This window comes from Podarcis erhardii (genome assembly GCF_964252035.2).
Source record: "Podarcis erhardii genome assembly, chromosome: 13".
In the NCBI taxonomy this organism is placed as follows: Eukaryota; Metazoa; Chordata; class Lepidosauria; order Squamata; family Lacertidae; genus Podarcis; species Podarcis erhardii.
Genome location: NC_138502.1, coordinates 36,327,325 through 36,353,137, shown reverse-complemented (window position 1 = coordinate 36,353,137; position 25,813 = coordinate 36,327,325). Strand labels below are relative to the sequence as shown.

The 25,813-nt window shown below is 46.9% G+C and overlaps 1 protein-coding gene across 1 annotated transcript in view; it reads right to left on the bottom strand.

Moving 5' to 3' along the window:
* Positions 1 to 25,813, bottom strand: part of TRPM4 (transient receptor potential cation channel subfamily M member 4) — a 52,507-nt gene that overhangs the window by 13,953 nt on the left and 12,741 nt on the right. The window contains exons 5-17 of the mRNA XM_081837631.1: positions 22,431 to 22,597; positions 19,090 to 19,267; positions 16,614 to 16,678; positions 14,324 to 14,506; positions 14,022 to 14,121; positions 12,889 to 13,004; positions 10,964 to 11,302; positions 9,178 to 9,306; positions 8,077 to 8,206; positions 7,412 to 7,557; positions 6,822 to 6,934; positions 6,144 to 6,227; positions 3,253 to 3,609 (exon numbers count right to left, since the gene is read on the bottom strand). Coding sequence (XP_081693757.1) covers positions 3,253 to 3,609; positions 6,144 to 6,227; positions 6,822 to 6,934; positions 7,412 to 7,557; positions 8,077 to 8,206; positions 9,178 to 9,306; positions 10,964 to 11,302; positions 12,889 to 13,004; positions 14,022 to 14,121; positions 14,324 to 14,506; positions 16,614 to 16,678; positions 19,090 to 19,267; positions 22,431 to 22,597 — 2,107 coding nt within the window. The remainder of the gene's footprint in view (positions 1 to 3,252; positions 3,610 to 6,143; positions 6,228 to 6,821; positions 6,935 to 7,411; positions 7,558 to 8,076; positions 8,207 to 9,177; positions 9,307 to 10,963; positions 11,303 to 12,888; positions 13,005 to 14,021; positions 14,122 to 14,323; positions 14,507 to 16,613; positions 16,679 to 19,089; positions 19,268 to 22,430; positions 22,598 to 25,813) is intronic.

Genomic DNA, 25,813 nt, shown 5'->3' with positions numbered 1-25,813 from the left:
GCTATGGCATTCTGCTGTGGTGTGTAAGGAATTGTGGTTACATGTGCAATTCCTTCCTTGGCCAGGAGAGCCTGCATTTCATTTGAGCAGTACTCACCTCCATTGTCGCTCATTAGCACAGCTGGAGCTCTTTGGAATTTATTCTTGACCATGGCAATGTATTCCTGGAGCTTGTCCACTGTCTCACTCTTCTCTTTGAGAAAATATACAACACAAAATCTTGAAAAGTCATCCAGAAATATTAAAATGTATCTATTCTTTCCCAGTGAGGGAACATTCATGGGTCCACATATGTCAGTGTGCACTATGTCAAGCACTTTGTTGCTTCTTTGTTCTGCACAACGTGGAAATGAAGGTTTTACAGCCTTCTCAGTAATACAGCTTATGCACTTTGCTGGAGCTTTGTCGCTCTGCTTTACCTGCAAACCTCTTACAAGATCTCTTTTCTGCAGATCCAGAATGACATTGGTGTCTCTATGTCCAAGCCTTCTGTGCCACAGGTCCAGATCTGCTTCATCCTTCTGGCTGGAATGTGCCACTTTTGCAGACTGATTCTCTGAAAGATCAAGCTCATATACACCATTGATTAGCTCTGCTTGAGCAAACACTTTGCCATTTCTAGTCACCTTGCATACTCCATTTCCAAATGTGATCTGGAAACCTTTCTTGTCCAGTGTGGACACGCTGATTAAATTGCAGCTCAGCTCTGGTACATACAAAACTCTAGAGATTGTGTTCTCAATGCATTCATTGTTTATATTGCATTTCAGACTCATGGAACCTGCACCTTTTGCTTTAACAATGTTCCCATCTGCAATTTCAATTTCAGATCCTTCTTCATCATTTATCTCATTAAAATAGTCCTTTTTATATGAAAAATGTGAGCTGGCACCTGAATCAATTATCCATTTATTACGTCTATTTTCACGATTCTGGACAGTTAAATTCCTTTCTTGCAGTAGCCATGTGCATTCACATTTCCCCTTCTTTTCCCCTTTTGGCTGAAAGGGGTGGGGTTTCTTGGCTTTAGGAGCCTTGCAATTCTTTGCAATGTGTCCTTCTTTGTTACAATTGAAACAAATCACTTTCTTAGGCATCTCTTTGGACTTTGTACATTGCCTAGATGCATAACTGCTGTCCTTGCTTCTAGCATTTCTCACTGGAGATTCAGCTCTATCTCTGCATTCTTCTTTTAAATAACCAATCAAGTCTTTAAAAGTCAGACCTTGTCTATGATCCATCAAACTTACAAATGCGCTAAAGCGTGGTCCAAGTGATGACAACAAAAATGCTATCTTTGTATCTTCATCAAAAGCTTTGGGAGTCAAATCAATTCTCTGAATAATCTCAGTGAACTTGTTGATGTGCTCTGTGAATTCCTCTTTTGAATTCATCCTCACTCTGGTTAATTTACACACCAAGTTTCTGAAGCAGTTTATGCTAGATTCTCCATACACGCGCTCAATATCTCTTAAGATTTGAGATGCATCATCTGTACTATTTATTAATGATAGCTGCTCATCACGAAGTCCACTCAAAATTATGTGTCTAGCTTCGCTGTTCATGCGTTTCCAAGCACTTATCTTGGCTAAAGCTTCCTCAGACGATCCCGTAGGTTGAGGGTTTAAAGCTTCCAAAATGTGCTTATAATCTAAACATGCTATCAAGCGCTGCTTCCAGTGCATGAAATTGTGTTCATTCAGCACAGGCATTCCTAGCTTTGCATCACTATCAAAAGCTGCTCTAGCCATCTTAAAATCCAAAAATTTGAAAATTCTTCAAAATTTCAAAATTTCTCAAAATTTTAAAATCAAAATCTCAAAAATCTCAAAATTCAAAACAATTCTTCACTGCCTTGGGTCACTGTGAACTCTGAGGGAAGGGGGGGGTGCTTAATCCCCACTGCACAATGGAACAAAGGACCATGTGCTTACCAGGAAGTTAACTCAGAAAAAATACTACTCAATTCAAAATCACAATCCAATGCAATCCTTCAAAAATACGCAGAAATATGCAATTCTGGGCCCATAACCCTTTGTGGGAATGTTCTGGGGTGCAGGAGAGGATATATTGACTAATTATATCCTTATCCAACTTGTACTAACAAGTTCCCAAAATATCAGCAGAGTTTATAGACATTCCCCTTTAAGTTCGCAACGGTAACGCTTGCACAGGTTCGCTAGAACCTCTATAATAATTACTCTGGTAATTTCCCCTTTGTTCCCTCTTAAAATACAAGACACGACACAGTCTTTATAAAAGTATAAAAGAGTTTACTCACGTTCTGTTCACAATATGATCCCAGAAGGTAGGCAGGCTTAAAAAGGTTACATACACTTAGAATCTATCTTGTAGTAAGATATTACTGTCCTCTCTTGGCTGGGAGCCAAGAGGGCATCCTTAGATGTTTCCTCATCGAAGGAAGATGGCAGAGAGAGAGGCAAGAGGCAAGAGAGAGAGTGGCTGCCTGCCCTGTGCTTTTATCATTACCTGCACAGGTGAGGCCACACCCACCTCTGGTCACATGCGGAGGAAGTCCGTCCCCAGGAAGTTTACCTGCTTGCTGGACAGACATCCCTCCCCATGTTCTAACATGTACACTCTAGGAATGTTGTCATTGACTGCTCCTGTGTTTACATCCCACAGATTTAACATATAGAATAAGAGAAAAAAGAAGAATGTACATTTAAAGAAGACTGGAAAATGTTTACTGAATATATGGGTGAAAATTGTGTTCATTTAAAAACACTGGTAGCATTAAGATAAATTCAACAGTGTAAATAAGTTTAGATGGATGTAACAATGGATTACTGAATGGTTTAGTTCATGTAAAATATGCAGGGATGTATGGCAGGCAAAATGAACCACAGAAAGAAAAGAAGGGAAGTCATTGATTTAAGGTTGTTTAAATTAATACAGTCGTACCTTGGAAGCCAAATGGAATCTGCTCTGGAAGTCTCTTTGACTTCCAAAATGTTCAGTAACCAAGGCGCGGCGTCCGATTGGCTGCAGGAAGCTCCTGCAGCCAATAGGAAGCCATGGAAGCTGTGCCGGACATTTGGGTTCCAAAAGAACATTTGCAAACTGGAACGTTCACTTCTGGGTTTGTGGCGTTCGGGAGCCAAAACGTTTGACTCGCAAGGCGTTCGTTAACCAAGGTACGACTGTATTTTGAAATGTAAATTAGAAAAATTAATTTAAAAATTATGTGTACATATAATAATTCCTGCCCAGTGCAGAAATTCCTCTGACCTGCAGACAAGCCCCAGCATGAAGAGGAGCAGAGCCGTGATGTCAAGCTGGTTCCAAGTGTCCTGGAAGTACCGCCGGACCCTCAGCGGCAGAGGGAGCGAGCCCACGAAACAGCCTTGGCGCACCTCCTCGCAGACCAGCGTGAAGACCCAGATGTACAAAGCGATCTCTGTGCCGGAAGGGCCTTTGGGAGGCGGGGGGTCGAAATCCAGAAGCAAGACGTAGGAGAAGAGGAAGAGGAAGAGCAGGTACATCACAACGTTGCCCAGGAAGGCCGTCACCGGAGCCACCCAGAACTGACGCCACCGTCGTAGCCAGGATGGGCGAGTGGAAAGAGGGAAGCGAGGATCTGGATTGCTAGGAGAGGGCAAGGAGTGGAAAGGACGAGAGGAGGTAATGAGTGAGAAAGAATCAAATGACAGCTGCCACCCAAATCCAGTGGTTCTCAAACTTAACCCGTTCTGGGAGCCGACTCCCTCAAACGCATAGCTGTCAACGTTTTCCTTTTTTTAAAGGAAATTCCTTTATTCCGAATAGGATTCCTCGCAAGAAAAGGGAAAAGTTGACAGCTACAGTGGTGCCTCGCAAGACGAAAAGAATCCGTTCCGCGATTCTCTTCGTCTAGCGGTTTTTTCGTCTTGCGAAGCAAGCCCATTGACAGCTTAGCGGATTAGCGCTATTAGCGGTTTAGCGGCTTTTAGCAATCAGCTGTTAAGTGGCTTATCAGCGGATCAGCTGTTAAGTGGCTTATCAGCGGATAAGCTGTTAAGCGGCTTAGCAGCTTAGGAAAGGGGGGGGAGCGAAAAAAAACCTCGGGAACTCGCAAGATTTTTTCGTCTTGCGAAGCAACCCCATAGAGAAATTCGTTTAGCGAAGCACCTCCAAAATGGAAAACCCTTTCGTCTAGCGGGTTTTCCGTCTTGCGAGGCATTCGTCTTGCGGGGCACCACTGTATGCTCAAGCGGAAGCCGCATCAGACATTCGGCTTCTGAAAAACATCCGCAAACCAGAACACTTACTTCTGGGCTTGTGGCGTTTGGGAGCTGATTTGTTCGGCAACTAAGCCGTCTGGGAACCAAGGTTTGACTGTAATGACCGCTCCCCGCTTAAAATGGGGGGCGCCCTTTGTGTGGACGCGCGCAGCCCCTAGATCTGGAGCGGCTCCATCAGCATAGGCTTGGCTTTGCCTTCCCTCAGGTGGGATACCTGGAGGTCTCCGCCTACCTCAGTCAGTTGTCCAATCCCACCTGGGGGAAGCGTTGCCAAGGAGACCAGGCCAGGTAGGGGAGGGATTACCTGCCCACACAATAGAGGGAGGATCTTACCTGGGAATCCTCACTTGGCTCCAGAGCTTCTGGAGGAATCTTAGTTGATTCATCATATGGGTTCTGGTCAACTAATCAATTCATCTATCAATTAAGCTTGCAGATGGATAAAAACTACTACTACTACTACCACTAATGATTATAATAATTTTATTATTTATACCCCGCCCATCTGGTTGGGTTTCCCCTAGCCACTAATCTTGAAATGAGAAGCAATAAAAAATATACTGCTTTTATTATACGCACATATGTCCCAGAATAATTCAAAGTGGTCTTATGTCACTTTTAACAGTCATGGCAGCCCCCAAAAGACTGAGCTGAGAACTGTAGTTCTGTGGGCAGTCTCCAATTAGCACTCGTAACAAACTACAATTCCCAGGATTCTTTGAGGAAAGCCATGGCAGTTAACGTTGGTATAGGAGTGCTTTAAATGTAGGGTACAGATGTGATTCCTTCCTCTGCTTGAGAAAAGGGAGAAGGCCTCTTAAGGTGGTGTTTACCACCTGCAGCTTTTAAGTGTACCTGTTTTACACACGCTCACATATGCACACACACACAAACACACACGACATCCACATTGCCTAATTCAGCAAGCTAGGAACAGTCAAACCTTGTTTTTCAAACGTCTCGGCTGCCGAATGATTTGGAAGCCGAACGCCAAAAACACAGAAATGAATGCTTCCGTTTATAAATGCACCTCAAACTGCTTCCAAGGCATTTTTTTCATTTTTACCCTTTGACTTTGCAGCCAGCCCTTTGATCCTCGGTTTACGAACGTTTCGGAAGTCGAATGGACTTCCGGAACGGATTACGTTTGAAAACCGAGGTTCCACTGTAATATATTTTAAACTGATTATGGTGTAGTGGTTAAGAGCGGTGGACTCGTAATCTGGTGAACTGGGTTCGATTCCCCACTCCTCCACATGCAGCTGCTGGGTGACCTTGGGCCAGTCACACTTCTCTGAAGTCTCTCAGCCTCACTCACCTCACAGAGTGTTTGTTGTGGGGGAGGAAGGGAAAGGAGATTGTTAGCCACTTTGAGACTCCTTAAGGGGAATGAAAGGCGGGATATCAAGTCCAAACTCTTCTTCTTCTAACCAATTCATATATTCAGCCTTGCACCCCAATCTGGAATGTCTCTCCTTCTGACCCTTCCTTCAGGAACAGAGAAATAAAAATGACCTGATTCTAACCATGCTTCCTATCCTTCTGGCATGCCTGCAGCTGTGTTTAAAAGCCCCTGGTCAGTGTGTGTGCTAAAAAGTAGTAATAATGTTAAAATGCACCAAGTCCCAGAGAAATCCATTGGCTATGGCAGAGTATGTTGGACACTCAAAGAGGGGATCTGGAATATCGCTAAATCAGAGATGGGGAACCCTCTTAAGATCCCTGACCACGGATGATGCTGGCAGGGCCTGAGGAAACCTATAAACCAATAGCATATGGAGGGCCGCAGGTTATGCAAGGAATCCAGCCTTCAGGCTCCTTTGTGGCAGCAGCGCTGAAGGTTAGGGTCTCCCCTCCCTGCTCCCCACACCTTCCCAAGGATATGACCGTTCCCCCTACTCAAACAGCATGTCTCCGATGGTACTTTTCACATCCGTGTCAAGGCTGTCCACCTCAGCTTGGCGCAGGTCCTCATCCATGGCTCTGTCGAAAGAGGAAGCCACGCTCAGGTTCGGAGCAAGCATGGTTAGCATCAAGGCATGGTCCTGACTTCTGCCTGAATTCAAGTCTGCGGCTCCCAGAGGCCTTCTAGGGTGTTAACGCTGTGAGCTCCTCCATCGTAGGCTCACGTTGTATATATGGTGGTACCTCTGGTTGCGAACGGGATCCGTTCCGGAGGCCCGTTCACATCATGAGCAGAACGCAACCCGCGTCTGCGCGTGCGTGGGTCACGATTTGCCACTTCTGCACATGCACGTGATGTAATTTTGAGCGTCTGCGCATGTGTCAGCGGCGAAACCCGGAAGTAACCCTTTCCGGTACTTCCGGGTCGCCATGGGACGCAACCTGAAATATTTAAGCTGAAGCAAACGTAACAAGAGGTATGACTGTATGTGTAAATAAACCATATATCATAAAGACACCACAGTCTCTGCTGTCCCTCATTCCAGAAGAAACCGAGCCCTGAGTAATAGCCTGGAACCCCAAGAATCTCACACTGCTAGGAGATTGGGGTGGCCTGCAACAAGCACAACAGTCTTTTGGCAACCATTTTAGTTTTAGACAGGGTTCACCCACCTGTACTTGATGAGGTCGGTAAAGATGAGAGGGGGGCAGAAGAAAGTCAAGAGGAGCTTCCAGACAGCGGTGCCTCGGTCCATCTCTCCCCACCAATTCTGGGTGAGCAGGGACTGCGGGGACAGCATGGAAGAGAATTAGCAGGGGTTGGGACCCCTCAACCTCCCAAGCCTTAACAATGCGGGGCCAGTTTACCTACAAGATCATCGTACCCCACATGTGCCCACTCGGCTTCGATTGGCAGAACTGGCATAGCTACAGGTGCCACAAAACACCCGTCCCGCATTTGTAAGGACCCGACACAGCTTCCCGCGCTATAGGGGTTGCTGTTGATCCTGCTAAACTGAGCATATGCAAACTCAGCCCTCCAGATGTTTTGGGACTACAATTCCCATCATCCCTGACCACTGGTCCTGTTAGCTGGGGATCATGGGAGTTGTAGTCCCCAAAACATCTGGAGGGCCGAGTTTGCCTAGGCCTGTGCTAAATGTTAGCTGCTTCACAAAACTCTTAAAGGGAAAGAGGATTCAGCAGCGCTGTAGCAGATGCTCGAGCAAGAAGCATCCTTGCAGTGCTGGACACAACCATACCTGCACACCATCATGTGCAAAAAACAGGCGGGCGTCAGCCTGGTGAGCGAGCTGGAGGACAGTGGCTCCTCCCCAGAGTTCGGAGCGGCGCACCAGCAGTTTGTAGGCCCGGGGCTCCCCATTTCGGTAACATTCCCCAAATACACCTGGAGTTGGGGTGGGAGGGGGGTGGGAGAGAAGAAAGTGAGGGGGAGAGGCTTACTTACTATGTGAAGGAATTTCCAACACATCCCACAAACCACACTCATTTATAATAGCCGTTTTCATTGCAGTAGACTTAACACTGGCATATCACTCTTGCGACAATGCAAACATGCTTTCCTCCATCACCTCTGCTATCCAATGGCGACGTTCGAGTGTGGACAGCCTTTGGCCCGCCAGATGTCGCTGAACTACAACTCCCATCAGCCACAGCAAGCATGGCAAACAGCGAGGGGTGATGGGAGCTGCAGTTCATCAGTACCTGGAGGGCGACGGGTTCCTTGGTTCGAAACAAACAGGGAGCGACCTAAACGCTCTTTAGAAATCGAGTTTCCCTGGAGTCTGAACCGGAAAGAATTGAGGCAGCTTCGCGGTCATTGACTGCAAACAGCCTCCCCTTCCCGACCGTTCCTCTCAGGTCCCTCTTTCCCACCCCAGCCTCCATGTCCTCAGCATGTCCGCACCAATGGCCAAGTTCTCAAAGCGCATGGCGAGGTCCTTCATGGCGGCCTCTTCCTCAGCCTCCTGCTCCAGGTGCGAAAGCTCTCGGAGAATTCGCGCTGCTGCCAAAGCCCCAGCCACAGCGTCGGGTGCCTAAGGGGGAGAGGAAAGGGTGGCCATCAATGGAGACAGAGGCAAGGAAACAGCCCTCCAAAAAAGCTGCAGGCAGCTGAGAGCCAGGAGGGGAAAATACTCTCATCAGTATCCAGATGTGGCAAAAGCACTGCCTGGTTGCCATGCCATTTCCAGCCGGTACCTTATTATTTCAACTCTGGCTCCTTGGTTTCTCCCATTATGAACCCCATACAGGAGCCTATCTATTTGTTTGTTAGCTCTGTCACATTGAGGTTGCTATATAATAATACAATAATAAAAATGAATTTATTTATTTATTTATACCCTACCCATCTGGTTGGGTTTCCCCAGCTACTCTGGGTGGCTCCCAACGGAATATTACAGGTAAAGGGACCCCTGACCATTAGGTCCAGTCGTGGCCGACTCTGGGGTTGCGGCGCTCATCTCGCTTTATTGGCTGAGGGAGCTGGCGTACAGCTTCCGGGTCATGTAGCCAGCATGACTAAGCCGCTTCTGGCAAACCAGAGCAGCGCACGGAAACGCCGTTTACCTTCCCGCCGGACCAGTACCTATTTACCTATTTGCACTTTGATGTGCTTTCGAACTGCTAGGTGGGCAGGAGCTGGGACCAAGCAACGGGAGCTCACCCCGTCACGGGGATTCGAACCGCCGACCTTCTGATCAGCAAGTCCTAGGCTCTGTGGTTTAGACCACAGCTCCACCTGTGTCCCTCAACAGACTATTATAAACACGATAAAACATTAAAAACTTCCCTAAACAGGGCTGCCTTCAGATGTCTTCTAAAAGTCAGATAGTTGTTTATTTCCTTGATATCTGGTGGGAGAGAGTTCCACAAGAAGGGCGCCACCACCGGAAAGGCCCTCTGCCTGGTTCTCTGTAGCTTCACTTCTCGCAGTGAGGGAACCGCCCGAAGGCCCTTGGAGCTGGACCTCAGTGTTAACTATATTAATAATAGTCATCATACACACCATTTCCCAGAAATACATGGCCATCTCTCTGCGGTTCAGCAACACAGCCCATATGAAGAGGTCAGTCCAAGGGTTTGGCGAAAGTTTGGAGCGGTACATGGCGTCTCCGTTGAGTAATGATCCTTTGCTCTTGGGAGAGGAGAGAGAGGCACGATTAGCAAGAGACAGAAATTGCTCACACTTAGCTTAGATCTTTGGTTGATATTCAACAGCTGCCCAGAATCTATCACCCCCCAACTTTAGCCTCAGCAGCTTTCCAAAATTTTACCGAGGACACGAAAATCCGAAACAAATTATTTCGGTGACCAGGTGAACATTGCCTTAATGTGTACATGTTGCTTCTGGTAAATAAGACACTGTAGCCGCTAGAGGGCTGTGAAAATTTGTGCCCCATGCTTTTTAGACTCATCTACCCATGTCTTATCTGAAACCAAAGGGGTGTATCAATTGCCAGATGTCAACTCCCCCCCCCCAGCTCTCCTACCCCGCTACAGAGACTCTCAGGACCAGAAAATGGGGGAAACCACTGCCTGGGGTGAGAGATAGTTAGCAGAGACAAAAAAGACCAGAGTTTCAAAAGGGTGAGGCAGAATTGCAGGGGGCGATGAGATAAGTGAACAGGAAAAAAGTGTCCCCTTTGCAAGCTGGAAGGTGGGGGCAGAGAACGAGGCAGACAGTTTGTTTTATGCTGCAGAGATGGTCAGACATTATGCCTGGGGTCTCTAGGAATCTGAGGGTGCAGCAATGGAAGGAACGGAACCCTCTCAGGTAGTGAATGCTGTGGACTCTCTCCATCTCAGCTCAGGTTGTATATATGTGTAAATAAACTACATATCATAAAGATAATAGGGTTGCCACCTGTCCTGTATAAAACAGGATTGTGCTACATTTCAGTGTAAAATGCTACGTCCTGTATGGATACAGTTCTCTCTCTCTCTCTACACTACACTACACCACCACTACAAGAGTGGTGGACTTGTAATCTGGTGAACCGGGTTCAATTCCCCGCTCCTCCACATGCAGCTGCTGGGTGACCTTGGGCCAGACACACTTCTTGAAGTCTCTCAGCCCCACTCACCTCACAGAGTGTTTGTTGTTGGGGAAGAAGGGAAAGGAGATTGTTAGCCGCTTTGAGACTCCTTAAGGTAGTGATAAAGCGGGATATCAAATCGAAACTCTTCTTCTTCTCTTCTCTCTCTCTCTCTATCTCTCTCTCTCTCTCTCTCGTGTGTGTGTGTGTGTGTGTGTGTGTGTGTGTGTGCGTGTGTGTGTGTGTGTTCCAAGTTAGGGATCCTCTCCAAATACATACGCTTGAAAGGAGTTGTGAAAAATCATGTATTTAAGCTCTAGATAGCCAAGCACAGACATATTTACAAATTTGTGTGTGTGTGTGACAAATTCAAGAGGGATAGTCTGTTAGGCTGCAATAGATTGTAATGGATTGCTTTGAAGTCACTTCAGCACAAGATGAAAAAAAACACAAAACCCCCAGCCCAGCCCTGCCCTGCCTTATATTTTGCCAGAACAAAGGTGGCAACCCTATAAAGATCCCACATTATCCACTGTGCCTCTTTGTTCCAAAAGGAAGGGCAGACCCTGATAAGCACACCTCGCAACCTGGAGATTGAGATGGCGTGTATCAATATATTAAGGGAAAGCATGCATAAAATGCACACGTTAGGAAAAACAGCATCCAATATATATATATAATTATATCAGTTTGCAAAATGTGCACATTAGAAGGGGCACTTCATTGAAAGATGAGCCTTTGGCCTGGTTCACCTACCCCTGTCCCTCTGGCGGGGTGCAATCCATCATAAAAGGGAGCACACACATCCCCCAGTAGGTCATGGAGGATGTGAGCCACCTGGGGCAACTGGTACTCAGGCAGCGACCGATCCAGCAGCAAGTATTCAGCAGGTGAGGCGGGCTCAGGGCCTGCGACTTGGCGCCGCTCCAGCAGCTGATGCAGAAGCGTGCCGCTTGGGGTCCCTGCGTAGAGCTGCTCCAGCTTCCCCCACGTCAGGAACTGCCCAATGTCCAGTCCGTTCTCCACAAAGAGGCGCACTAAGGCGGGACGGTCGCCCACCAGAGCGTCGTGCATTGGGTCCATCAGCAGACTAGGCTGCAGAAGAGAGAAGGGGTGGCGGTAAAAGGGGATGGGAAGATAAACCCCATGAGTGGTACCTCTGGTTATGAACTTTATTTGTTCCGGAGGTCCGTTCTTAACCTGAGGTACCACTCTAGCTAATGGGGCCTCCTGCTACCGCCGTGTCGCCACTGCGCAATTTCTGTCCTCATCCTGAGGTCAAGTTCTTAACCCGTGGTACTACTTCCAGGTTAGCGGAGTGTGTGTATGTGTATGAGAATATCTCCCGCACCTTGCCATTTGCCATTGTCCTTTACCTTTACCTTTTACACAGCATAATTCACAATATTGCCAGGCCAAAAATTATGCAACCCGATATCATGATATGGACTTCAAACTGGTTTTGGATGATATAATTGTTATAGGAACTCTAAGATCTTATATATATGGTAAATATAAAATAAATGTTCATAAATGTACAAGGCAAACAAATACATAAGAATATAAACCACGTGTCTGAAATAGTACAGGAGAGCAATCCTGAAGCCATTTTGTCTCTCCCAAACTGACCTCAAATGTTTCTCTGCAAAGAGGAAGGAAATGAGAAAAGCTTTCCAATTGTCTTTGGACTGTAGGGGCTCACACCTCCCTGTAAATACAGTCTGGCAAGTTATCTGTTAAGCTGAGCACACTATCAATATGCCTAAGAGATTCAGGAACTAAGTATTTACCACCTCAAAAGAATGGCCAGGCTATCCAGAAAAGGCAATCAGATAAGGCATTATCAGGTATCCTGGCAGACAGGAGAGAACCAACACACTCAAATTTCTGCTGGGAACCACCTCTTTCTGTGATGTATGTATGATGTTTTTTTGGGGGGGGTCTTGAGCTACAGGGTGGGCAATTTCAAAAGTCTATATAAGAGCTTGCACACTGATGTTCTGGGTTCCTCTCCTCCCTCCCTGCCTGGGATGAGCAGGGGACCCTGTTGCAACAGTTTAATAAAGATCAGGCTTATTAGCTGCTTTGCTTCTCAATATTCTCTGGTTGGCCTCTGTTATTTTCTCCTACCGATAGAGAACCAACTTAAGGACTCTATACGGGCTCTTAGACACCCCATAAGGGAAAGGAGTTTTTCTTATAACATACAGTGGTGCCTCGCAAGACGAAATTAATCCGTTCCGTGAGGCTCTTCGTATAGCGGTTTTTTCATCTTGCGAAGCAAGCCCATTGACAGCTTAGCGGATTAGCGCTATTAGAGGCTTAGCGGCTTTTAGTGGATCAGCTGATAAGCAGTTTATCAGCGGATCAGCTGATAAGCGGCTTAGCGACTTAGGAAAAGGGGGGGAGGGGGAAAAACCCGCAGGAACTCGCAAGACATTTCGTCTTGTGAAGCAAGCCCATAGGGAAATTCGTTTTGCGAAGCGCCTCCAAAACGGAAAACCCTTTCGTCTAGCGGGTTTTCCGTCTTGCGAGGCGTTCGTCTTGCGGGGCACTACTGTATTGATATATCACCCAGCCCTAGTCTGCACCCGGCCTCCTTGCTGCTCCCCAAAAGTCCCCTCCTCCATGTCTTCTCTGCCTTTGCTTTCATCCTCTCGCCTCTTTCTCTGCTGACTTACCTCCCAGTCAACATCCCCACGGAACAGCTCGGTGCTAGCAATGTCCACACGGTTCCAGGCCACAGCCAGGTGCAGCTCATCCAGGTAGCAGGTGGCCTCGCGCGATTGTTTACAGGCTGAAATGAGGGGAGAAGGAGAGACCTCCTTAGCCTTGGATTCTGTTGTCTCCCTCTGCAGCACCATAAATGGGGAGAGGGTGGTGGGTGCGAGGAGAAGGGAATCCTTGGAAGGGAGAGGATAAATTCTCAGAAAAGGGAGATGAGAGCTTTGCAAGGAGGAGATGTCTATGGGAATGACTTAGTTTCGAAATGAAACACCAGGGTTACTTTGCTTGGATTAGCTACAGAAATTGAACCCCAAACTATATAATATGAAATAAGACGATGGGGTAGAAACCTTTTTTTAAAAAAAAAAAGAGAACTGGGATGGATTCTTAAACTGTTTTAACAGATCTGATCAAAATGTTTATGGGGCATTTTGGGTACTTTTGTGGCTTACATTGATATAATAATTGATACCATGCCAATATGTTGCTTACAATGCGTCAACTTATTATTTAATTATTTGATTTCTATATTGAAAGCAACATTTAGGGTTGGCGTGTCATCAATGCTAGTCCAACTCAGGGTAAACCTATTGCAGCTTCTGGACATGGTCAACTTAGGTTCATTAATTTCAGTGGGCTAACTCTACTTAGTTCTAAGTTCTACTTAGATTGCTACAACCCTCAAAAAAAGTAAATGCAAGTTGGGAATGTTCAGCAAATCTCAGTCCTGGCTGACTTCCTTTTGTGGTTCATATCCAGCCCATGTTAACTTTTAAAATATTGCAAGGGCCAGACAGGCACCACATCTGGAGGTCCCTTCTTTATGATGCTGGTGCCGCTCCAGAATTTCCCTCAACCACTGAGCGAAGAAGGACTTTCTGGAATGTTAGCTAACTTCCATGATTGGGTTGTTTTTCAGAGCTCAGGACTGAAGGTTAGTAGGAACCATTGACTGGAAAGGAGTTTGTATAAAACTTCTACAGCCCACTTTTATATTTAGGAAATATCCAATGCAAGAAGAGGTTGATTGGGGAGGTGAACCCCAAAGCCACAGCTCAGCCAGAGATATCTGCGGTAGGGTACTCACCTTTCACCAGTGCTTGGAGAAGAACAGTCTCAAACTCCTCAAGACCCTCCTGGTCTGAATAGACAGTGACCAGTTCCCTTAGAGCCCCAATTTGCTCCACCTGTGGAGGGGGAAAAAGAAGAAGCATTGTCTTGGAGATCTATGAGAGAAAACGAGATTCCCTTCCCCAGAGAGAGATTTTCAAGTGAGGACTGGTAATGGGAGGTCTCAAAGCTCCACAGGAAGGAATGTGAGCTCTGGGTAGCCCATGGAGAAATAATAATTTGTGAAGGGGGTCAGGGTGTTGCAGTTCTGGATCCTACCTCCTCTGCCAAGTCCTCCAGTTCATCGGCGGGGAACTTCCCCTGCATTTTTTTCATCGCCAGGGCCTTCATGGGCTCTCCAGGCTGTGTCTCCTGCAGCAACCCAGCTAAGCAGTCAGCTGCTCCTCCGGTTCCTGCCAAGAGCAGGCAAGGGATGGAGGCATGGACCGCATCAGAGACGCGCTGAGGGAAAGAACAAGACAGAAGATGAGCCCCTCAGGAACCTACGAAGCCAGGGGCCATGAAATTGTTTGGGCCAGTGGTCACTAGGGATATTTCAGGTTCTCTCTGTTTTTCCTTTTCTCCGTTCTTGTTTTATTTTCATTACCGTTCTGGCCTGAATATAAGCCACACTTCCCCTCTTGCAAGTAGTGACCATGAAAAATTAAAAGTGTGGCTTATATCCGCGACCTTACGGTATGCAGCCAGGAGTGTGGCAAAGAGGGGCCTGCCCCGCGCATAGTCCCCCTGCCCTCTCCCCCAAGGCTGGGAAGGGAGAGAGAGCAACGAAGCGCCCCCCCCCAGTATACAGCCAGGAGCAACGAGGAATGGAGTGGCTTATATTCAGGTATTTCCCCCTTTTTTCCTGTCCTCCCTCCTCCAATTTTAAAAGTGCGGCTTATATTCGGGTGTGGCTTATATTCGGGTCAATACAATATGTATTTTGTGATTTTATGCTGCGATTTTATGCTGTGAACCGCCCTGAGACTTGCAGATATAAGGCAGTACGGTCGTACCTTGGTTGTCAAACGGAATCCATTCCGGAAGTCTGTTCAGCTTCCGAAAACGTTCTACAACCAAGGCATGGCTTCCGATTGGTGGCAGGAGCTTCCTGCAGCCAATCGGAAGCCATGTTGGACGTTTGCCTTCCAAAGAATGTTCAGAAACCTGAACACTCACTTCCGGGTTTGCGGCATTCAGGAGCCAAAACGTTTGACTCACAAGGTGTTCGGGATCCAAGGTATGACTGTATACAATTATTATTATTATTATTATTATTATTATTATTATTATTATTTCCAATCTTTACTTCAGTGTACCACAACAGCTTGTGATTTATTTCAAAGACTTCCTGATAGACACCTGTTCATATGCAATTTTGCCTAATATATTTTGGTTTCATGAATTTTTTGACGTTGTTATCGTTATATGCTTCTTTATGCACATTTTGGCACCAGTCGTCCCCCCCCCCCAAATGTGTATATCAATACACAAAGGGTGATTTGCAGCACGTTGCCAAGGGTTTCTGGCTCCCATTTGTTTAACAATAGAACAACTTTTGCGCCTACATTAGGCAGCTGAAATGAAGGCTCCATGCACCTTGTACATTTGAAGGGCAACCTGACAAGAATCCTGGGAACTGTACACAGAGCTACAGTTCTCAGCACCCATAACAAACTATAGTTCCCAGGATTCCTCAAAGAGGTGTGTGCTTTACAATGCGCTTTAAATGTATGCAGCCGGAAAAAGCTAACTGGAAGCGGACTTTGACGTGAAAGGATTGTGAGCTCAGTTCAGTCATTGCACAGAAAACAAATTCTTAAGGCCAGAATGTGCTCAGAGCCACCCTGGTTGGTGGGTTTTTAAATTTCAGCTATATCTTTTGCTCCTGGCTCCTGGCTTGTAGATCCTGAGGTTCTAGTAAAAAATGCAAAAATGCAATAGAACCTCAGTTTTTGAGCGTCTTGGAAGCTGAACATTTCGGTTTTCAAACGCTGAAAACCCATAAGTAATCGCTTCCGTTTTTGAACGGGCCTCGGAAGTCGAACGGCTTCCATGGCATGTTTTTCCATTTTCACCACTGAAATTGACATTCTCCCTTTGCGCCTCAGTTGTTGAACATTTTGGAAGCTGAACGGTCTTCTGGAACAGATTACGTTCGACAACCGAGTTTCTGCTATAGATCTGGCAAACCTCGAGTCTGTCCACCTCACTTTCTACTGCCCCTTTTACCATGTTCACAGCGACCACTTCATTTGCGTCTCTCCTTCCCAACAGCTCTTTCTTTTAGGACTGGGTGCTCCCGTAAGCCCATACCCTCCAACAGGTCCAGGCCAATAGCCAGGATGGAGCTTGCGGGCCACGCTCCCGGGCGAGTCACGTGATCCTGTGTGAGATTGCAGTCCTTCCCAAAAGGTTTTTTCCCCCCCAAATGCAATATCACAGCACCCAAAATGGCTGCCATGCTCTCGTGCAAAAAAGCAGGGTGTCCTGTTTTTCCCAGGACAGTTGAGGGGTATGCAACCCTCGCCCCGTCCCACTTCCCTTCACAAGCTCTCATGCCCATTACCTTGAACATAGCCGAGTCCCCGCTGATGAGAAGCAGCAACACAGGAATCTCAATACTCCCAGCACCTGCAGGCAGCAGCAGTGAGATAAGGAAATTACACAAGAGAAACCTAATGATGCAGGGCAAAACAAGGGACCAATATTTTGGGATACCAGGACGGAAATCTATCACGGGGGAAGCTGGCCAGGGGACTGGAAGTGTAGTAGCCACAGAATTTTGGGTACAGTCATACCTCGGGTTACAGATGCTTCAGGTTGTGTTTTTTCGGGTTACGGACCCGCCAAAACCCGGAAGTACCGGAACGGGTTACTTCCGGGTTTCGGCGGTCACGCATGCGCATAAGCACTAAATCGCAACCCGTGCATGCGCAGATGCAGGTTGCGAATGCTGCAGGTTGCGAATGTGCATCCCGCACAGACCATGTTCATGACCCGAGTGTCCACTGTAAATGCATACAGTGGTACCTCAGTTTTCGAGCGTCTCAGAAGCCAAACGTTTTGGTTTTCGAACGCTGAAAACCTGGAAGTGAATGCTTCTGTTTTCAAACGCGCCTCAGAAGTCGAATGGCTTCTGAGGTGCGTTTCTCAATTTTCTCCATTCCCTTTGCCGGCAGCCCATTGCGCCTCGGTTGTCGAATGTTTCGGAAGACGAACAGTCTTCTGGAACGGATTACGTTTGACAACCGAGGTACCACTGTATTAGTTAATGAGGCAGCAAACTCTGGCCTCACTAAGGTGGCAATACTGTGCCTGAACGCTGCTATTTCAAACAACAGATGGGGGGGGGACACAAACTGACTATTCCTCCAATACAAATACAGTGGTGCCCCGCAAGACGAATGCCTCGCAAGACGAAAAACCCGCTAGACGAAAGGGTTTTCCGTTTTTCGAGGCGCTTCGCAAGACGAATTTCCCTATGGGCTTGCTTCGCAAGACGAAAATGTCTTGCGAGTTTTTTCCCTCCCCCTCCTTTTTCTAAGCCGCTAAGCTGCTAATAGCCGCTTAGCCGCTAAGCCGCTAAGCCGCTAATAGCCGCTAATAGCCGCTAAGCCGCTAATAGCGCTAATCCACTAAGCCGCTAATAGGGATGCTTCGCAAGACGAAAAAACCGCTAGACAAAGAGACTCGCGGAACGGATTATTTTCGTCTTGCGAGGCACCACTGTAACAGCAACATCCTCCGTGTAGAAACTTTGACGTTAGAGAGTAAGGTCCTTCTAATCTTCAGCCCACTCCTGAGCTGACAAAGTAGTTTGCTCAAGAAAACATTCCGTCATTTATGGGCTGAAGGAATACAGAACAGGTTTGCCAAGTCAGAGAAAAATCAGGCCTCACCCCCAGGGATGTGGGAGACAGGTCTTTTTCCTAAGGGGGCACTGCACCAGACCCTCCCACCACCAGGTCTGGCACTGCTTGGCTCATTTATACGAGGGCATTCCCTCTGCAAAGGACCGTGTCTCTGAAAAAGCTCACTGCTGTTGTCACTAGGCTAACATAAAACAGAAGCAGCGGTAATAAGTGGTGCAGCTGAGGACACCTGGGGCAGGAACCTGAATAAACTATCTGACGTTTAGAAGACATCTGAAGGCAGCCCTGTTTAGGGAAGTTTTTAATGACTTGGTGTTTTAATGTATTTTTAATCTTCTGTTGGAAGCCGCCCAGAGTGGCTGGGGAACCCAGCCAGATGGGTGGGGTATACCGGTAAATAATAAATTATTATTATTATTAAACAGAATTTCAATTGGCCTGCTCTGAGTAGAACCAGCATCACACACATCTCAATGTATTGTATTTGAATTTGAATTTGAATTTGAATTTGTTTTGTTTTTAAATTTTATTTTATTTCCATGCTTACTACATACAAAAAAAAGGGAACAATACTGAAAAGGGGGTACAACTTAAGAGGGGAGGGAAAAGGAAAGAAAATGAAATTTCGACAATCTGTTATTAAGATAAAAATTTTGACAACAATTTATGATTACAATTTCATGCTACAATAAAAGTAAAAAAATCTCGTTATCTTTTATACCCGACTTCCCATTTATTCCTTAATTCTTTATCGAAACACTATTTTTTATGTTAACATTTTCACAATTTATAAATGTTTATATTTCTATAAGCAATGAATAAAAACTGCTGGGATCACTCAAAAGCTGCTACAGATTTTAACACGGTATAATTTTGTTTAAGATATGTTCTGAAGGCCTCCCATTTTGATACAAATTCAATTCTCGGTTTATTTTTTTTCAGATAGACTATCTATGAATTAAAATTTAAATTACAGAAATCACTTCTAAATCTGCAACTGTACAAATACAGTATCATATGCAAACATTAACTTCCTTTTCTTGAAAGAAATAAACTTGGCCTCGCCCCCCACCTCCTGATGCAATTCCTCTTTTGAGGCAGAGGAAGTTGCCACCCGCCCCAAGGTAAGCCAAGGAAATGCAATCCTTGCATCCGGGGAAAGTGTCTTACCGCCAGCTCCCACTTTCTGCTGGGCAATGTAGCGTTCTAGGCGGGCACGGAAGGAGGCCTCGCCGCCCACCCTGCCCTGCGTCCCGTTGTCCACCAAGAAGAAGGCAGAGTGGTTGGCATCCAGAGGGCAGTAAGGGGCAGAAGGGACCGTCCTGGGATAAAGTGCGGGGAACAAACCCTGCAGAAGGAGGGAAAAACAGGGAGCAAATGAAGGAAGGTGCCAGGGACTTTGAAAGTGACCCGGAAACTACAATTAATCCAGAATCCGGCAGCTAAACTGGCGACTGGGAGTGGCTGCCGAGACCACAAAACTCCGTTCCTGAAAGACCTACATTGGCTCCCAGTACATTTCCAGGAACAATTCAAAGTGTTGGTGCTGACCTTTCAAGTCCGAAACCAGGCATAGGCAAACACGGCTCTCCAGATATTTTGAGACTACAACTCCCGCCATCCCTGACCACTGGTCCTGTTAGCTAGGGATGATGGGAGTTGTAGTCCCAAAACATCTGAAGGCCCAAGTTTTCCTATGCCTGCCCTAAACAGCCTCAGCCCAATATACCTGAAGGAGCGTCTCCACCCCCATCGTTCAGCCCGGACACTGAGGTCCAGCGCTGAGGGCCTTCTGGTTGTTCCCTCACTGTGGGGTTATGGGGAACCAGGCAGAGGGCCTTCTTGGTGGTGGCGCCCGTCCTGTGGAACACCCTCCCATCAGATGTCAAGAAAATAAACAACTATCTGACTTTTATAAGACATTTGAAGGCAGCCCTGTTTAGGGAAGTTTTTAATGTCTGATGCTTTATTGTGTTTTTAATATTCTGTTGGGAGCCGCCCAGAGCAGCTGGGAAGACCCAGCCAGATGGGCGGGGTATAAATAATAAATTTTTATTAATAGTTGGATGCAGAGGAGCAGTGGGAGGCACCAGCTGGGGAACCCCCAAGGGAAGAAGGGGAACCCCCAAGGGAAGAAGAAGGGGTTGGTGATGGGGTGATGATGTGTGGTCAGAGGAAGAAGAGGGAGAAGACTGGGAGCAGGAGAGGTGTCGGAAGCTGAAGAGGTAACAGGGTTTAGTGAGCAGGGAGAGCCTGTGGCAGAGAGCAGTCCAGAAGCAGACGCAGAGGCTGGCCAAGATGCAGAGAAGAGGCCGGCTGGTGAAGAAGCCAGGGAGTCACAGCCCAGCTCCCCTCTTTGCTGGCATCCCAGAACCCAAAGACGTGTGAAGAGGACAGAGCAAAGACAAACAAGCCATGGTAGTCTCAGATTGCTCGGAAGGGACCCAGGGAGGGAGGAGACTTGGGCACCTGTGGGAAGGTGGTGACCTTCACTCCTGACTACAGTATTTTTCGCTCTGTAAGACGCACCTTTCCCCTCCTAAGAAGTAAGGGGAAATGTGCGTGTGTCTTATGGAGCGAATGCAGGCTGCGCACCTTTCGCTGAAGCCAGGAAGGCAAGAGGGATCGGTGCGCACCAATCCCTCTTGCTCTCCTGGCTTCAGGGATAGCCGCACAAAGCCTCTTCAGGGCAACGGGAGGAATGCTCCCCCTGGCCTGAAGAGGCTTGGCACAGCTATCCCAGAAGCCAGAACAACAAGAGGGATCACTGCTTTCACTGCGCTGCGAGGGAAAGAATATTTTTTTTCTTGTTCTCCTCCTCTAAAACTAGGTGTGTCTTATGGTTGGGTGCGTCTTATAGACATAGCTGTCAAGTTGCAGATTTGAAAATAAGGGACCAGCAGCCTCGAAAATAAGGGATCAGCAGCCAAAATAAGGGGTTTTAGACAGCCAGCTGAAATACAAAGTTAAAAGGGACCAGATCATTTTGGAGAGCAGCGCTGGTTTTTAGCCCTTCGTTTCCAGCGGTTGCTGCTCAAGACACCAACTGATGAAACACTGCAATTAAATAACTACAAGCAGCAACCACTTTTAGCGCAAATGAAGTCCAAGCTACAAGGATGTTGCTGCAGTTCCGTATCTTTTCTCTCGTGCTCCATCTGCAGCTCTCAGTTCCATCAGGCGGGGCGGGAGGAAGGGGGGGGAATAGCGCCCAAAGTAAACCTGCAGATCAGACCATCTATGCTAGTCTACCACTACAAATCTATGGGAGAAGTGCTTGCGGTCCTTTCTCCGCTTTCCCCCTCTATGGTTAGCCCTTGGAACACCTGTCCGTGCCTGCGCCTCCGCCTCCTCCTCCTCCTCCTCCTCTCTCTGAACTGCTTTCTCTATGGTTGCCCTTGCTCTCCTCTCAAGGCTCCTCAGCAATTCATAGGCCGCGCCAGGCTGCCCATCTCATCCGGGTCCTTCGGCGGTGCAGCCGCAGTACGGCCTAGTGGTGGTGGCGGCAACGGGCAGAGGGGAGGTTCCAGGCAGAGACGCTCAGTTCGGCGGCCGCGAGGAGGATGGCAGTGGCAGGGCCCAAGGCTCCCGCCAGTCCCAGCAGGGAGGGGCTCCTGGGGGCTGAGGCTGGTGAGAGGAGGCTGGAGGGGGGTGGGCCGGGCAGCCAAGCAACACAGTTGGAGCCTCCCTCCTCCCTGGCTGGCAGGGAGGGAGGGAGAGGAACTGTTTCCTTTGAAACCCTGGAAATTTAAGGGACATCATCAATAAGGGACAGCAGCGGGACACGGTGATGGGATAAGGGAGTTTCCCGCCAAATAAGGGACGGTTGACAGCTATGCTTATAGAGCGAAAAACACAGTACAGTGGTGCCCCGCAAGACGAATGCCTCGCAAGATGGAAAACCCGCTAGACGAAAGGGTTTTCCGTTTTGGAGGTGCTTCACAAAACAAATTTCCTATGGGCTTGCTTCGCAAGACGAAAATGTCTTGCGAGTTCCTGTGGGTTTTTTTCCCTCCCCCCCTTTTTCTAAGCTGCTAAGCCGCTTATCAGCTGATCCGCTAAGCCGCTTATCAGCTGATCCACTAAGCCGCTAAACAGCTGATCCGCTAAGCTGCTTATCAGCTGATCCGCTAAGCCACTAAGCTGCTTATCAGCTGATCCGCTAAGCCACTAAGCCGCTAATGGGCTTGCTTCGCAAGACGGAAAAAACGCAAGACGAAGAGACTCGCGGAACAGATTCTTTTCGTCTTGCGAGGCACCACTGTACTTGCCTCATTTGGGCAAGATTGACTGGGAAGAGTTGCTGTGCTCACAAGACCTATCCTCCTGAGCTGATTTCATTTCTTTGAATAAAGAGAGTTCACTGACACCATGTGAGTTATTGCTGACCTGCTCTTGACCCCCCCCCCCGCTCTGACAGAAAGACCGAAATAACCTGCTGTGTCTTCCATGCCCATCCCATCACCTCTGTACCCATTTGCGGTCTTCTCTGTCACCCCCCCCTCCAATACCTTGGGGTTCACAAGACATTGGCGCTGCTCGACGATGCCCCACGGAGCAATGCCCATCGCCACCACATGGGTGCTGGGGTTAGAACTAGCGGTCGTGTGGTCTCTCACAGCTTCCCCAACATGGCGTCCGACGCCAGCTTGGAGTCCACCAGTCATAATCCAGGCACCTGTGTAGAAGCGGCAGAGCGTGTGTGCATTACAAAAGTGGCGTGTGTTACCAAAAAATAAAAATAAAGTATGGTCTTGGAAATAAAACATTATCATCATCATCATCAATTATTTTTCATTTTGCCATTTTACAAATAATTCTACACAAAATTACATATCCAAAATTGCATATCTGTCCCTATAATTTGGGAATTATAGGGACAGAACTACCTAAAATGTATAGGAACTTATTCATGTATGCTACTATAGCGGCAAGAATGTTACTTGCCCCAAAATGGAAAGAAACAGAAGTCCCAGCAAAGGAAGAATGGACACAAAAACTTATGGAATATGCAGAAATGGAGAAACTTGCCGGAAGAATAAGAAATCAAGATAACAATTATTATTTTTTACAAAAGAATGGAAATGGTTTATTGAGTATTTACAGATAAATTATAAACAGAAAAAAACATTGGCAGGATTATTGTAATAACCTGCAGTTTTATAAAAGTATATATTTAGAGAAGATGAATAAATTAGTAAATTGGTTTAATTTGGATGTGCAGAAGTTATTAAAGACAAATTTAAGGAACCGCAGAAAGAGGGGGAAGGAAGTCAAGTTCTGAAATGTCAAAATGATTGTAAAATTAGTGAAATGCACAAACTGGAAAAGAATAAATAATTAAATAAACAAACAAACAATTAAAAAATATATCCAATAAAAATAAACAAATCCTTAAATCGGCTCCCCTCCCCCCTTCTTTGCTTACTTATGTTTTATCCTTTATTACTGCATATCCAGATGAATTTAATTATTGATATTCCCCTTAAATTAATTCTTACGGCACGTTTTTATATTAATCCTGCTAATGTCAGCAGCTCCCAGCTGCTTGCCCAGGAAAGTATAAAGACAAGGAAAAGTTTCTTACAGTCCTTTTTTATTTCAAACTTTACAGAGAGAGGTTATAGAACAGAGCCTCTTAGACAGGCATAGGCAAACTCTGGCCCGCCAGATGTTTGGGACTACAATTCCCATCATCCCTAGCTAACAGGACCAGTGGTCAGGGATGGTGGGAATTGTAGTCCCAAAACATCTGGAGGGCCGAAGTTTGCCTATGCCTGCTCTTGGATAATGGCGTTGTCCCAAGTGAATCTCCCCCCCCCCCCCCGTCTCTCTCACTTACTAATCCATCATCTTCTATGGGTGCTGCAACATGCCCTCTGTCTTTGAGCTCGCCTGGTTCTGGGAGATGGAGGGCCTGGAATGCTTTCTAATGACAACATGTCAGCCAGGTGTTGTTTCGGCTCTCCCATGATTTCCCCACCTTTCCCCCTCATCTGCCTCTGAGCTGCGACCTCCTGCAAACCCCTGTTGTAAATCTACACTGTCTTCCTCTTCCTCCTCCCTGGAAGGGACAGGATGGGGAGGGGTCTCCACCCTTCCTCCTCCTCTGCCCACTCCCTGACAGCTAACAATTTACAATAGTTCCTCAAACAGCCCTCAAAATTCCCCCCATTGTTCAGCCCGGACACTGAGGTCCAGCTCCGAGGGCCTTGTGGCTGTTCCCTCACTGCGAGAAGTGAGGTTACAGGGAACCAGGCAGAGGGCCTTCTCAGTAGTGGCACCTGCCCTGTGGAACACCCTCCCTTCAGATGTGAAGGAAACAAAGAACTATCTGACTTTTAGAAGACATCTGATGGCAGCCCTGTTTAGGGAAGTTTTTAATGTTTGATGTTTTATTGTGTTTTTAATATTCTGTTGGGAGCCGCCCAGAGTGGTTGGGGAAGCCAATCCAGATGGGCGGGGTATAAATAAAATTGTTGTTGTTGTTGTTGTTGTTGTTGTTGTTGTTATCTCTTCTTGGTTTCTTATTCTTCTGGCAAGTGTCACCATTTCTGCATACTCCATCAGTTTTCTCTGCCACTCTTCCTTGGTTGCAGCTACATTCATTTGCTTTCCATCTCTGTGCATATTATTATTATTAAAATATATTTTTCAATATTCATTACACGTTTCATCAATATTTATTTAAATATTGAAAGGTGGTGTGCTTGCCTGGGACCGTTGAAAGCAGCCGTTATGCTGCCTGCCCCTAGGCCACCCCCTTGCTAACAGGTGTAACCTGTTGTTATATTTGACAACTGACCACAAAAGACAGAGGAACTCAATCGTTTCACTTGAGACACACCTATTGGACAAAGATCAACCCTGTGACCCATACATAAACTGACTATCTCACAAATTAAATGCACTCAAGCCAGGCTGAGAATGTCCCACTGTGTACCCAGGCCCTCTCTCCCTCTGTCTCAAGAACTACGCCCATGCAGAGTGCATGCAGTACACTCACAAATGCTGCTATAAACACACCCCAACACAGCACTCCTTCTCAAAAATAAACACCGGCAGGAATAAGAATAAGAAAAGCACACAAAACACCCTTCTGGAAGCAGCAGCTGTCGCTTCCTTCTCCTTCTGTCATGCACGCAAGCTTTCTTTGCAATAATCATGCCTTCCACAATGCAGGCAGGTCCCTCCTCCTTGTGAAATGTAGAAAAGCAACCTCCTGTTTGAGCGCACTTCTGCAGCCGTGGAAACACATACCGCCTCCCAAGTACACCCCAAGTACAGTGGGACCTTGGTCCTCAAACGCCTTGGTACTCAAACAACTTGGAACCCAAACACTGCAAACCTGGAAGTAAGTGTTCCAGTTTGCAAACTTTTATCGGAAGCCAAACATGCTCTGTTTTAAGTGTTACGCTTCCGTTTTGAGTGCCACACATCCGTTTTGAGTGCCACAGTTCTGTTTTGAGCGTTATGCTGAGGTGTGTCTGTTTTTGTTACAGTGGTACCTCAGGTTATAAACGCAACTAGGGCCAGGGCCTTTTCAGTACTGGCCCAGACTTTGTGGAACGCTCTGTCACAAGAGACTAGGGCCCTGTGGGACTTGACATCTTTCCGCAGGGCCTGCAAGACAGAGCTGTTCCGTCTGGCCTTTGGTTTGGACTCAGTCTGACCCTTATGTTTCCCTCCCCTTATGGTTTTGATTTATGGGCTACTACTAAAATGAGGCTGCATTTTAAATTGTATTTTAACCCGTATTTTAATAAACTGGTTTTTTGTTTGTTTGTTTGTTTGTTTGTTTGTTTTCCCCTATTGTGTTTTATTGTAATTTTATTGGTGTTAGCCGCCCTGAGCTCGGCTCTGGCCAGGGAGGGCGGGGAATAAATAAAAATGT